At 40.2% G+C, this 15,257-nt stretch overlaps 1 protein-coding gene across 4 annotated transcripts in view; it reads left to right on the top strand.

Annotated features, from left to right (window-relative positions):
- Positions 1 to 15,257, top strand: part of TAPT1 (transmembrane anterior posterior transformation 1) — a 93,483-nt gene that overhangs the window by 40,972 nt on the left and 37,254 nt on the right. For all 4 annotated transcript variants that reach the window (XM_074992526.1, XM_074992525.1, XM_074992524.1 and 1 more), the window contains one exon: positions 7,540 to 7,702. In XM_074992526.1, the coding sequence (XP_074848627.1) occupies positions 7,540 to 7,702 (163 nt within the window). The remainder of the gene's footprint in view (positions 1 to 7,539; positions 7,703 to 15,257) is intronic.

Raw genomic sequence — 15,257 nt, 5'->3', positions numbered from 1 at the left:
CCATCCATTGCTCCATTCCTTATTTCTTGCTGGCTGACTGGCACAGAAATATTTTATAGGCAGTTTCCTGTGGTCTGGCATTACCAGAAGGAGCAGACTTTGAGGATGAAGCTAGGCTTATGGTGAGCATAGGAACTATTATTTATTTGTTTAGGTGTCTACGATACAGTAGTCCCTCATGTTATGTGTGGGTTGCATTCTCACACACCCTGGCATAACTCAGATTTCATGTAAATTGTGGGGAGGGGAGGAGAGGAGGCCATTTTCCCCCCAGTGGAACTCATGTTCTGTAACTGGAGAAGCAGCAGGAGCACCTGGAGCTCCTTTTGAAAGGTAAGTCCTGGGGTTGGGGAGGGTTAAGCCTGACGGTTGGGGCCATGGGAGAGGGACATGGGGGTTAAGCCTGGGGTGGATTAGGGCTGCAGGGGAGATGGGGGCTTGGAGTTGAGCGGGGGTGCGAGCCTGAGCCGCCTGGAGCAGGGGTGTGAGCTGTAGCTGCGTATGCAGCGCGGGAGATGAACTGGGGGCAGCAGCGGGGGTTAAGCCAGAGCTTGGGGGAGTAGGATTTTTCGTTCTGCTTAACTCGTGTTAATGCAAAGTAGGTGCAACTCAATCGCACATTTTGAGGGATTACTGTATATTCACCTTTGTAGTGAATCCCTGAACCTTGGCATCTGTATGGTCACTAAACGAAGTGGGAAGACTGACTTCTCCTTGCTCTACCTCTGACTTTCTGCTGTCTTCAGTATGCTGGTAATAAATACAGGCACTTACTAATTAGTGTGTGGTGATATTGCATCGGCATATTTGATTAATTCCCAAAACCTATATAATACCCAATATTAGAGGTCTGACAGTACCTTTCTGGCACAGTTCTGGGCTTTTGGTTTTCTCCCACTGTGGTCCACCAAGGGCTATGCTTAAGTGTCTGTTTAATTTAGTAATGCTTGTCCAAGATGATATAGGAATTAAACTATAGCAGTCAGACCTGTTAAACATGAGTTTCCTTTTGAGCTCATGACTATGCAATTGCTGGAGACAATAAATAGCTATTTTATAGTGGAGACAGCAAAAGAGAGGCAAGTATGCCAACTAGATGAATGTAGGAGATATGTGAGACATTATTTGTATATTAGAGGCAGGTTAAGATAACACTTTGTGTCCCGTCCCCCCCCCACAAGTTGGATCTGTCAAAGATCTTACTCTGAAGCAGCTAATTGCATGGATACTACATTTCTCCCAATATTCAGCAGCTCCTGAAACGTATCTTCTTGACGTGGATCATTAAATGTGATGTGACGTTTTGAATTGGAAATGATAGAATAACAGAAATGCAGGCCTGGCAGGGCCTCGAAGTCATCAAGGCTAGCCTCATGTACTGAGGCAGAACAAAATAAACCTAAAGGTCCCTGACAGATGTTGAAAGTGTATTCCACTGCTTAACTACCTTTGTTAGTAAGTTTTTCCTAATGTCTAATGTAAATCTCCCTTGCTGAAGATTTAATCGATTTCTTGTTCTGCTTCCAGAGGACATAAAGAACAATCGTTTAACATCCTCGTCAAAAATGTGAGACCATAATTAGCTCCCACCTCATTTTTCCTTTTGCGATACTGCACATGTCCAATATTTCTAACTTTTCCTTGTAGGTCAGATTTTTTTAAAACCTTTTATAATTTTTGGAGGGGTAGCTGTGTTAGTCTGGATCTGTAACAGCAACCAAGGGTCCTGTGGCACCTTATAGACTAACAGAAAAGTTTTGAGCATGAGCTTTCATGAGCACAGACTCACTTCATCAGATGCTGGTCTTGGAAATCTGCAGGGCCAGGTATAAATAAGCCAGAGCAAGGGTGGGGATAACAAGGTTAGCTCAGTCCAGGAAGGGTGAGGCTTACTACCAGCAGTTGATCTGGAGGTGTGAACATCATCTGCAAATTTGACGCCCTCAGCTCAGGCTTAAACAAAGACTGTGAATGGCTGGCTAAATACAAAAGCAGCTTCCCCTCCCTTGATGTTCACACCTCCAGATCAACTGCTGGTACTAAGCCTCACCATTCCTGACTGAGCTAACCTTGTTATCCTCAGCCTTGCTCTGGCTTATTTATACCTGGCCCTGCAGATTTCCAAGACCAGCATCTGATGAAGTGAGTCTGCTCATGAAAGCTCATGCTCAAAACTTTTCTGTTAGTCTATAAGGTGCCACAGGACCCTTGGTTGCTGTTTATAATTTTTGTTACTTTTCTCTGAGGTGTCTAGATTGCCCATATTTTTCTGAAAGCGTGGAACCCAGAATCGAGCACACTACTCTGAGGTCTCACCAGTTCTTAGTAGACTGGTACAATTCAGTATACTTTAGATTATTAGTCTTTGTTTCATGTGCATCACAGTGTTGACTTTTATTTATTTTGTGACTCATGATAGCCCCAGAGCGTTTTGAGCAGTACAACCATGTAGCCAGTTCTTTCTCCTTTTGTAGTTGTGCTTCTGAAATTCTTATGTGAAGGACTTTGCACTTGTCTTTGTTGAAGTTCTTCTTGTTGCATTTAGACAGAAGCTTGAATTTTTCAGTATCATTTTAAATCCTTATCCTGGCCTCCAAAGAGGCTTGCAGCCTTTCCAAGCTTCTCATCATAAATTTTATAAGCTTCATTATGCAACACATCAATGAAAATGTTGAATAATGCAAGATAATCCCTGCAGGACCTTTTCAGATATGCCCTCTGTCAAGGCTGATCTCCACTTTGATACTCTGAATGTAGAAAGGGAGGGCCTGAACGAGACCTCAAAAATACCTTGTTTTTATAGGCTTCTGTTTAGAAGCTTCCCAAGGTCACAGATTCCCTGACCCTGGGAGGTTGCTGCCACCACCCACGTGAGAAAACCCCTCTTTAAAACCCAGGAAGACACACTTGAGATGTCTCTCTGTGGGGTAACCCCAAGCTCTTAGGGCCTCCCCCTCCCTCCAGAAGGGAGCTTGAAAACAAAGAGAAACAAATTGGGCATGCAGTCAGATTGTAGCTTAAGACTGAAAGGTCCATTTATACACAGACCCTTCTCTAGGACACAAGGAATCAAATAATATCCTTAAAAGTGTGTGTGTGTGTGTGTGTGTGTGTGTGTGTGTGAGATGTATTAACAAAAGATTTACAGGATAAAGCATGCTTGGGTTGCTAGGTATTAATGGGAACTTTAAAAAAGTTAATGGGGGGAGGTAGTATGTTAAAGCACAGAGAGTTACTTCCATGAGCTGTGATTCAGTTTAGAAGTTACAATGTACAGGAAGGTGCATCAGCCAGCCTAAGATGTCCTGCACCAAACTCAAAATAACCTGATTGCATCTGACTAAACATTTCATTTTTACTTATCCGTATGCCCTGATCATCTTGTGGTCTGGATACTTACTGAATTTCTTAAGACAGCTCAGGATAAATATTTCTCTGTCTGTCTCTCTCTCTCTCTCTCTCTCTCCTCCCCTGCCCCCTTGGCCACACAAGTGACAGACCCTTCATTAGGCAACTGCTTCAATTCAAAAATCTTCCTGTCTGTTCTCATTGGCTCACCTTGCTGTTGCCAACAGAGAACCCGTGGTCTTCGGATTTAACCCTATAGGTATTCATTCATGACACTCTCCCTCTTTTAACAATAAACCATTTGTAACAGGGTCAGGCCAGCAGACCTTGGTAGGAAGGCATCTCAGGACCCAGCCTGGGCTAGGGGAGGAGCAGAAGGAGCTAATTAAACTCCCAGGTGGAGGCAATAGGGTGTGGCAGTATAACTGCCCTCAGGCACTCTCAAGCCTGGGGTCTCTGGAGCTTAGTGCAGGCCCCTCTACAATTTGATCAAAAGGCCAGTTGGCTCTCAGCTTAGGCTGTAAAGGAGACTCATTCTTTCTTTCTCTAGGTGCCCCTACATGGGACAGTTAATTGCACATGTGTGTGGGTTACACCAGCAGGCAATCAGTTAAGGAGAGCCAGTTGATCTGACTCAGCAGGCTTAAAAGTAGCCAAGGCAAACAGGGAGGGGTGAGTGTGAGAGGGTAGATGGAGGAGTTTGGAGAGCCATTGTGAAAGAGGAAAGTAAAAGGCAAAAGCAGATCAAGAGTTGAGAGAGTGCTCATAGGGAGCTGGTGGAAGAGAGTGGCTGGGCTCCCCCCTGCCCCCCCACCCACCCACCCGCTGAGCTGACAGCTCTGGCTGGGGCTAGAGGAGGGGAGAAAACTGTCCAGCCAACCAGAACAGTAGAGGTAGCTGCAGTCTAGACCCTACGGTCAGGGGCAAAAGCAAGGGACTTGAGCCAGACAAAGGGACACCTTGCCAAACATTGATAACTATTCTTTATTGCTCTTTCAAGAAGTTGTGTACTTATCTCATAATAATTTCATCTAGATGACATTGTCCTTATTTCCTTATGAGAAGGTCATGTGGCCTTTTGAACAGAGTCCTTACTAAAATCAAGATCTATCGTATCCACTCTTTCCCTCTTTCTCCCCAATCTACCAGGTCAGTAATCCTGTCAGTGAGGGAAATTAGGTTGCTTTGGCATCGTTTGTTCTTGACAAATTGATGCTGGCTATTCCTTATAGCCTTTTTATCCTCCAGTAAATTATTTTTTCCAGTATCTTTTTCTGTATCAGTGTTATTTTGATTGTTGCGTAATTCCCTGAGTCCTCTTCGTTATTCTTTTTAAAAACAAGCAGTATGTTTACCCTTCTTCATTCTTCTAGGACCTCATCTTTCTTCTTGACGAATAATTGCTAATGGTTCCAACATTTCTTCAGCTAGCTCCTTATGTATCTTAACATGAATTTTATTAGGTTGTGCCAATTTAAATACATCTAAATCATGTAAACATTCTTTAATGTGTTCTCTCCCTATTTTGGATTACATTCCTTCCCCTTTGTTGTTCATGTTAATTGTCTTGATTACCTAGTAACCATTTCGCTTTTCAGTGAAGACAGAAGCAAAATGAAACTTAAACGCCTCAGCATAGGTACATACACACAGTTGCTTGGTACAAATCGCATACACTTCTTCCATTGTAAATTCTCAGAACCTAGAGATAGTGGCTTTATAAAATCTCTTGGGTTTGTGCACCCATCAAGAGTGTGAATCCATAAGAACGGCTGCTTCAAACAGCAATAGTCATGTGCTTTTTAAAAGAAATGAGCATTTATTGAGAACCTGTGCTGTATTAAACTACACTTAAAAATTCAATGAACACATGAAAAGAATATATCACACCTTAAAATTGAAACATTGGCCACTGTTAACACTATCTAATTTATATTACAGGAATACCAAAAGCACCAATCATGATTGGAATCCCATTGTGCTAGATTTGCAAAATATTGTTCAGATTTTTACAAACTTACAGATTAATTAATACAAGGCTTAATAACTGAGTGGCGAATGAACAGTAGCAGGAGAGAGAAAAGGAAGTCAAGGATAATACTACTGAAAGTATGAGCTCTTTTTTTTAGTTTCACTGTATATTTCAAGTTTAGCTCTCAAATAAGTGAGTTATCATTTGGAACCATTAAACAGTTGTGTAAAGTATATGTTAAAACACAGAGTAGATGGACTTCTGGTTTTTTTTAGTCCATAGACTTTGTCAAACGCTTTTTATCAAACTTATAAACCATGTAACATAATCCGTATTAGTACAGCTTCAGCTGCCATTGCTAATTATCCAATTTAGTGGCTTGAGCTAGACTTTGATGAAGACATTGTGGAGCCTCATCTATCTGATTTATTCCTGGTCTTTTGTAATAGGACATAGAATTTGCCTGCTTCTATTATTAGTGGAATAGATATGTTAAAGGATCAAAGACAAAGATGTGAGGGGTGATATCTTTTATTGGACCCACAATGAAAGTTGTTAGTTCACCTGCCTTGTGAGTGTCATATCCTGGGACCAATGTGTTTTACAATCATATTTAAAATAAGAAAAATAATCTGCTGTAGTTGAACTATATATCTTTTTGTATATCTTTTATAAGCATCTACCCTAACATGTTCATTACATTTTTATACCATAACTTCTGGGAATATGCTGAAATGTAGAGGGATTTGTCTCCATTTCATGTTGTGATAAGCTTGAGTTTAATCGGATTCTGGCTCGTGTATGTGTGGGCAAGAGAGAAACTCTGGCAGTTTCTCTCTTGCACATATTTTATTTTCCTTAGACTAGTAGAAAATAAGGGCTTGTTCACATTTGCAAATCTACTGAAATAGAAATAGACCTTTGAATAGAAGTCCACAATAATTCTAATTTATGAGTGCTTTCCCCTGATTTATCTTAATCTGCTTCGTGGAAAAGAATGCCTTTCCCGAATGAGTATTCCCACAAGGGATTAGACCAAAACAACTGTTCCTGAAAATTTTGAAATATAGACAACACTGAAGATAAAGGAGCATATCTTGTTTTCAGCTTCCAAGCAGTTTTGCATTTATTCCAGCTAGAACAGAATTGCCTTACCATTCTATGTTGATCTACACTTGAATTAATTATCATGTTTTAACTTGAAGGAAAGGAACAGAAGGTTCTAGAGTAGACAAGAATACAGTCAATAATAATTTAAGTTGGCTATAGTTAACTGCAGTCTCCTTGTCTGAATTAGTAAACATGTTAAAACATAACTTTGAATTCAAATATAAACATGCATACATACAGTACCTCGCAAGTGTTATGAACCTTACTTCCTTAATGTTTTGCAGTGTGCTTTTGATATGGCACTGTGGTGCTTTAACCTTGTGACATACTCTTTTTAAGAATTTTAAGTGTTGAGCATCCAGTTACTGCTAAGTAGTTGAGTGTAAGCAATGATAGATGAGCACCTTCGTGGAATTTTATTGTGCTAAATATGAAATGTGGGTGTCTTGGGCTAAGTTGACATGCTTCTATGACTTTAATTCAAATATATTGAATGGTTGGTAGCCCATACTAGTAAACCAGCAGAATGTGCCTGGGAAGTGTACTTGTATGTGGGCTACCTGTGTTTGGGAGCTACCTTCAGACTTGCACATTTTAGGCTGTCTGGTTTTGAGAAAGCTTCAGAATTTAAAATTTAAATACTAAAAAGAGCAAGGAATAGTATATTAGGAGGGTTTGTTCTCTGTCCCTCTGCATCTTTGTACTGTAGTTTTAGAGAAGGTTGCATCATTTCCAAACAGTGAAGCAAGCAAGGCTACTTCTGTAAGGGAGAGGACTAAATTGATTTGTAAAATGGCCCAGAATGAAGGGTCAAGTAAAAACAGCTATACATTTGTGCACAAGGCTCTCAGGTTGGTGGCAAATGAGATTTCACTTAAATTCATAGGACTTTGGAAGATGAGAGAGAAGCAATCCTATTCAAGACAGTGATCTGTAATCTTGTATAATTATTCTTAGTTCACTGTTTCTTTTTTAGCTCATCAGTAAACTCTTTTTCAAATATTATATTTTCTTCTCCAACAACATCTGTCTGTGCATATCAGCTAGTGACATTTGTGTTTTGTGACTGTATAACATATAGTAGCATTATTGTGTGCTTTATATTTCAGCGATAGACGTTTGCTACAACCTGCTCAGGTATGTGACATTTTCAAAGGAGTTATATTGGTCATCTGCTACTTCATGATGCACTATGTTGACTACTCTATGATGTACCATCTGATAAGAGGACAGTCTGTCATAAAACTCTACATCATCTACAACATGCTGGAGGTAAGGGCATTGACATCACAAGGAAATGTCCAAGTATATTTTTCTTTCAGGTATCTAATATAATGTATTGTTAGGAAGTTTGTACTTTGACATTTGTACATCTCCCTAATGAAGTAGCTAGAAAGGTGCTAAACCTCAAGGTGGGCTTTAACAGAGTAAAATAGACATGGATCTGAAAAGATCTACAAGAGATGCTTCCATGAAAAAGGGTGCAACAACTTTGTTATATATTCTCTTTAATAAATCTGTTTCCTACAATGCATCAGAGTTAAATAAGTTTAGAAAGAGGGGAGGGGGGGAAAGAAAGTGGAAAATAAGAAACTAAGTGACTTTTGGGGTGATATTTGAACTGCAAGAGTCAGAGACTCTGATAGTTAAAATTATTATTTGAAATAGGAATTGCTGCTGAGAAAGTTTTACCTAATAGTGGCAGCATCTAATGGAAGAATAAAGAAAAAGAGACAGGTGAAATTTGTCTACTTTTTTCTTTTTAAGAAATAATAAGATATCCTGTGGCACCTTATAGACTAACAGATTGGAGCATAAGCTTTCGTGGCCAAAGACCCACTTCGTCAGATGCATATTTTTAGAAATGTGCCTTTCACTATGCTTAGGCTTTTCTACAAAAAATAAAATCTGTACTGTCAACCTTTCCCAATACATGCCGTCAGAAAAAAAATCTGACTACATGGCCAGAATTTCTGTGATGAGTTTAGAAGTGTTTAGAGAAACATGGGGGGTAAGAAGGGAAGCAGAGAGAGAAGTCACTGAGGTAGGATAAAGGGAAATACTGTAAAAACTCAAAGCGTCTGTTTTGTATTATTGCTTCGTTATTAATATGAAGACTTTGGAAAGCAACTGCTTTTCTTTTCATTAGAATGTTATTTACAGTTGGTCATAACATTTGCAAAATGTTAAAAAGAAAAGTGGATATATCTTAAGTCAGCTCTGCATATCTGTAGCAGGAAAATGGCATAATATGTTTAAGGGGCTACTACTGCCCTTGTTGTTTTCCCAGGATACTATAGTGTTCCTAATAGTCCATCAATAATTAGTAAGATACAGATGTCGCAGAAGACTTTGAGGATTATTGAAATTGAGTTGAGGTTTGTCCAGATCTGGAGACTTTTATTCTTGACATGAGTTATTCCCTATTGCTGTTTGAAAATAGTAAATAAACATAGTTCATAACCAAAATATTAATATGCTCTCTGAAGTAAGTGGATCTTTAGTTATCAAGGCTTTCTTGCCTTGCATGTGATATTTTTTTTATTACTACTTGCAACTAATCTAGAAATCAGAATTCTATGGAACCTTTACCCACATATAGTTTCTTAATGTGACAGCATGATCACAACTTAAGTAAATCCAAGCATGGCACAGCGTATTAATGGTCAAAATAGTTCACGTCAGCGTAATTGTTTTAAAACACTGACCAAATACAGTAGTTGCAACTTATTACAAATTGTAAAATGAGACTTAAGTGTAGCATGTCATTCTCCCCTGACTCAATTAACAGGGAAGGAGCTCGAAATTGGTTTTACCTGAGTCCAAGCAGAACCAATGGTTCAATCTCAGTTCAAGAGCAAGAGAATAGATCCTGCTGATCAGAATTCTGTGTTCTGATAATGCTTCTAGCTACTAGCAAAGCAAACTCCCTTTGCTTTCAGTGGCGAAAGATCCAACTAGAAAGTGTATTGGATTTCCTTGATGTACCATGAAAAACATGATGCCTGGCAGAGCAAGAAAAGTGATTTCTGCAAGCTTTTCAGAAGCCTAAATTACATCCATATCAGCAGAAAACAGAAGGTCCTAGGTCAAAGTCAGCATGCTTGTTGGGAGCTTGTTTCCATTTTACCCAAATGCAGATCTGCTACTAGCAGTGCACTTTTGAAGCTGCCCGTATAGGAATGGGCACTTTTCATTTTTTAAAAAGGGCAATAAACAGACTTGTATTTGTATAAAAATATACTTACCTCAAATATCTGATTTTGAAATTTTTAATTTGGGGAAATGATTAGACTGACAAAGATATTTACAATGAAGTTTTCGGCTGACTCTGGTCAGAGAAAATTGCCCTGCAAATGGATTTGGTAGGAATTTTTTTTTCTTCCAAATTATGTACTGAATGCCCCCAAATAACCAGGCTAAGGGGTGCATTCAGCCCAGCTGGCTTAAAATGACACTTGTCTGTTTTTAGATTCAGACCCACCGGCTCCTGCTCCTTATGAAGCCCCAGCGTGCGTTATGCTGGTGATGCAACATTCATCATGGAACTCAACTGGAGCCTGGAGCCGGCAAATAGGGTTTAGGTAAGTCCACTTTAAAAAAAAAAAAAAATATTGCGTGGTGTTTCCTTGTTTCATACTGTAAGGGATATAAAACGTTAAAAAGGAAAACAAAAAACTTTTAAACCCCCCGCAATATTGTGGACAAAACCAAACTTATCTGACTCCTTAGGTATTCTATAGTATATGCCACTTCACCAAATAAAGTGCATGATGGGGCATCACATGGAGCTGGAGCTCGGGAATGTTGACCACCTTCACTAAGTAAAGTAAAAAGCCGAAAACAATGCCATTGTAAATATTCTTTTGAATTAAGCTAATTCTTTTCCTGATTTCAAATTTCAAGCTTCAGAGTTGGAAATAATTAGAGCAGGAAATGCCACATTTCAAGAAAGATGTGGAAAAATTGGAGAAGGTCCAGCGAAGAGCAACAGGAATGATTAAAAGTCTAGAGAACATGAACTATGAGGGAGGACTGAAAGAATTGGGCTTGTTTAGTTTAGAAAAGAGAAGACTTAGAGGGGAAATGATAGTGGTTTTCAAGTACCTCAAAGAGTGTTACAAAGAGGAGGGAGAAAAATTGTTCTCCTTGGCCTATAAGGAGGGGACGTGCAGCAGTGGGCTTAAACTGCAGCAAAGGAGGTTTAGATTAGACATTAGGAAAAACTTCCTAACTGTCAGGATGGTTAAACTACTGGAATAAATTGCCTAGGGAGGTTGTGGAATCTCCATCACTGGAGATTTTTAAGAGCAGGTTAGACAGCCACCTATTGGGGATGATCCAGAAGGTGCTTGGTCCTGCTGAGAGGGCAGGGAACTGGACTCCATGACCTCTCAATGCCCTTCCAGTTCTAGAGTTCTGTGCTTCTATGGTAGCCAGGTAATGCTAAGTGGTGCTCTTGCCTTATATGGGACGTTCAGCATTTAATTGTACCCATTTGCTGTTTCAGTCAAATCTTCACGTTTAATTTAATAGTACTAATTAATTTAGTAGTTTTATTTATTTTAGTAGTACTAAATAATGAATGTTAGTTTGAGAGAGGTGTTGAGCTTCTTTAATTTGTCAGAATGTGCTGTTCAATGACTTTTTAAAATTTGACTAACAGCTGCTTAAAAAAAAATACTGAATCCTGGCTGACTTCACATTGTTCTGTGGAAATACATTTAGCTTGACAACTCCTGGTACATGTGACAAGAGTGACACATGAGCCCATTGTTTGTGGCATGTGGTGGGAGCTGAGCCCCACCCCTCCTCCTCCCATGTAGCTCCCACCGTCGGCCCCAAGGCTGATGGTGGTTCCACACCCCCAGCTGCTGGGGCTGTGCACCCCAGGGCTGGAAGCAACTCTGCCCCATCTGGCTGCTGGGTCTCCCCACAGCCAGGGCTCTGTGCCCCAGGGCCAGAGCCAGCTCCACGCCAGGGTCGGAGGTGGCTCCACCCTGCCTGGCTGCTGGCGCTCCCTGGCAGGGGCTCTGCACCCTGGATCTGGTGGCAGCTCTGCCCTGCCTGGCCCCAGGGGCTCAGCACCCCAGAGCTGCCCCACCTGTCCACTGGGGCTCCAGGTGTGGGGCTGGAGGCAGCTCCCTTCTGCCTGGCTGCCGGGGCTCCTCTGCAGATGCCACCACTGGCTGTTCACCCCCAGACCAGTAAAATCATGTGCTCTATGTACAGCCCCCAATTGCATAACAAACAAAGCTGGGGAAGCACCACTTCCGTGGTAACTTACAAGCTGCTGAACCGAATATACAATTTATCATGGAGGTAACCTATATTAAATGTGATAATTGTTTACTTTGTTGTTTCTACTTTTTTTAAACTTAATCACTGAAGCCGTTGAGTGGGAGCTATCCTTTATCCTTTTAAAGTTAAGGAGTTTTGTTGGGAACAATTTTAAAACTGAAGTTTGTACTTCTGCAGAAAGTAGTAACATGAAGAGCCCTTTAGAGCATATATTATTAAAAAAAAACCCCAAAGTTCTTTGTTTGGTTTGTCAGGAAATATTTCACTGTTTAAAAAAATGTAAAGCCATAGTTCAAATACTTCCCCATATTTCTAGATAAAGCCATATTTTATTACAGTATGTAGGTAAATAATGTGTTTTGAGGTTTTATCCTTTTAATGAAGAAAATAATCACTTAAAAATGAAGATGCATTGGTTTTCCTCATTGACTTTCCTGTCTGTTTTGAAGAACAGTGTGCTTTCGGAGTTCCAAAGTAGTATCAGCCTGTTACGATGAGAGCAAGCTAACAAAACCAAAATAACTGAAAACAGAAAAGTAAACAGCTTCACTTTAAAAATATGCAGGCGTACGAGAGCTTAATAAATACATTTCTGAAATAAAATTATAATGTCTTTACTAGTCAACTTGAAACTTTTGTTGTAAACTGGTTGTGAGTTAACATTCATCATTCTAAATCTGAAAAAACTTCTTTGTAAGAAAAATTTGTATGAACTAAGGTATGTGTTTTTTTGCTTTGTAAACATGTGCACCCAGTTCCTCCTTTGATGTAAATTGTTCATTGCTTTGATCAGTACTAAATTACATCAGCTGAGTATCTGACTGTTGGGTGAAACCCCTGGCATTACTGAAATCTATCATAATCATATTGGCTTTAACAGGGTCGGGATTTCATCCTGGCCGTGTTTACACTACAGCGGTCTTTCAAAAGATGGTCATCCAGAAGATCTTTCAAAAGAGCTCATCCCCACACAAAAAAGCAGATCGAAAGATTGATCCGCTCTTTCAGTAGAGAGTGTCCACACAGTTCCTGCTCTTTCAAAAGAAATGACCAGAGATCAAAAAATTCAGCACCAGGAGGACTGCTGTTTTGAAAAAAGGGCGCATGGAGCATCTACTCACTTTTTTTTCCTCCAGAAGAAGCTTTCAAAAGGAGGCTCTCTTCCTGTTCCGTGAGCCGAAGGGGGCTTTCAGAAGAAGAGCCACATTCTTTCGCTTTCACATTGAAAGCGCATTTTCTGTGTGGATGCTCCAGGTGTTCTTTCAAAAAAGGGCCTGATTTTCCAAAAGAACTTGGTAGTGTAGGCATAGCCCCATATTTTTTTTCCCCTCGCCGTGAAATTCTTAAGCAAAATTCTCATTAAGATCAGTGGTAGTTACTGTTTAATTGGAAGTTTATCATAGAAATCCCAGACATCTTTAGATATTTAAAAAACCTGATCAGACAGAGATTTCAAGACCGAAACAGTAAAGCTGTGCATTTTATTTATTACTGAAGCTGTTGTAAGATTATTAGTAACTTAAAAAGTATCACTGGCACTCAGACCTTACATAGAGGTCAAAAGATGAAATTTCTGCATTCTACCTCAGAAAGGTTGCTGAGCCCTGTTTTAGGTTAATGTGGTATAGGACAGTCTTCTGTTCTTCCTTGAGACTACTGGTTATTATTTGTACTTGTCTAAAGTAGTTGTTACAAAAGAGCTAAATGAAAAATTAATCTTAATACATCTTACGTTGTTTTATATCCTGATCTTATTACTTGAGTTTATTAAGGAATGGTAGGATTAATGTTGTCATATTTATCTGTTTATTTGGGTCACACTCAAAAGAGATGGAAAACACCTATTGATTCAGCCAGACATTGCCTGTGAATTATTCTCTAAAGTACATCTTCTAGTGATTTGTTCATTTTAATTTTAAATATCCCAGACTTGTATGTATATGCTGAAGGAAAGAGTCCCATTTCTTCTCCTCTGAATTGCCTTCAATTTGGCAATATCTCCAGTTGCTGAGAACTAAATTTAATCACATTGATTTCTCTCGCTCCTGTATGGAATAGCAAACTTGTATAATTTGCTTTATATGATTACTTGTAGGTTTCTTTCAGAATTATTGCTTTATGGATTCCTCCTCCCCTGTTGTGTGTATGTTTTGGATTTCATTTCCTCAGATACATCTGCAATTTTCCAAATCAGTACTCATCATTTTCTGCCCATTTTTCTAATCCATTTAGAGCCCTTTGTATCGTTTTTCTTTGGTATTTGTAACTCCTCTAAATATTATCCTGATTTGTGCTGCTTACTCCATGTTCTAGAGAATTAGTGAAGATGTTATATGAACGAACCTAATGTCGATTTAGGTAGTACGCCTAGGCATTCCTCTCTTTCTCCATCTTGCAAACTTGCTGTCTATCATAATCTTTTTCTTCATTCTCTTTAAATATTTGAAAGAAAATAAGACACAGTCTGGCTTGGTAGGCTGTTAGAGAACATGTTCCTTTGTGAAAAGTAGCCTGAATTGCAATCTGACACTTTCCACAGGCTGCCATAGCTAAGTTGTTGCCACTCCCAATATTTCATGTCATAAGTACATGTTGTACCTCTAAAAACTGGGATTCTCTGATCCACCTGAGCCACAGATGTTGCTGGACTCATGTGTCCCAGGCTGTAGACTGTGGTAGTAGGGACGGCAGCAGGGCTGGGTCTGTGCAGAGACTCGGGCAATGGACCAGGTCCAGAACCAGGGACAGTGAGGTGTGGCCAGAGTCTGCAGCACTGGGGCCGGCGCCCACGGCAGCAGGGCTGCAACAGAGCGTGCAGCCAAGGCCAGAGCCTACAGATGTGGGTCTGGTGTCATGGTCAAGACCAGAGCCTACAACAGAGGAAACATGGCCACTGAGGCTGAAGCCTGCACCAGCGGAGCCACAGCTGGAGCCCCTGCCGAGCAGCAACAGGACTGCAGCCAGGGCAGGGTACCTCCCAGGGTCAAATCCCCTCGTTCGAAACCAGTGAAGTCCGGAGAGTAACTAAGGAGGGACATCCAACTTGTACATAAAAATGGCAATACTGGGTCAAACCAGTGGTCCATCTCGTGCAGTATCTTGTCATCTAACTGTGGCCAGAGTGAGCTGCTTCAGGGGGGACAAACAGAATAGGCAATGATGATTGATTCATCCTTGGTCATTCTGTCTCGTGTTCTGTCATGTAGGCATTAAGGGGGACACAGAGCATGGGGTTACATTCCTGATCATCTTAGTTAGTTGGTTATTTTTTCCACAACATTCCTGATTTTTCAGACCCCTAACATATTCCCACTTACTCATGTCTTTTCTAAGATGAATGTTCCGAGTCCTTTTAATCTCTCCTTATATGGCAGTTATTCTTTACCCGCAATCGTTCTTGTTGCCTTTTTCTTTACCAATTCTTTTCAGTTCTGATTTTTTTTTTTAGAGATGGGGGCAACCAGAACTGCATACACTCTTCAAGGCATGTGTGTACCATGGATTTTTATAGTGGTATTATAATGTT

Source organism: Carettochelys insculpta, chromosome 4 (assembly GCF_033958435.1).
Source record: "Carettochelys insculpta isolate YL-2023 chromosome 4, ASM3395843v1, whole genome shotgun sequence".
Taxonomy (NCBI): domain Eukaryota; kingdom Metazoa; phylum Chordata; order Testudines; family Carettochelyidae; genus Carettochelys; species Carettochelys insculpta.
The sequence above is the reverse complement of the archived record's forward strand: the minus strand, read 5'-3'. Positions and strand labels throughout refer to the sequence as shown.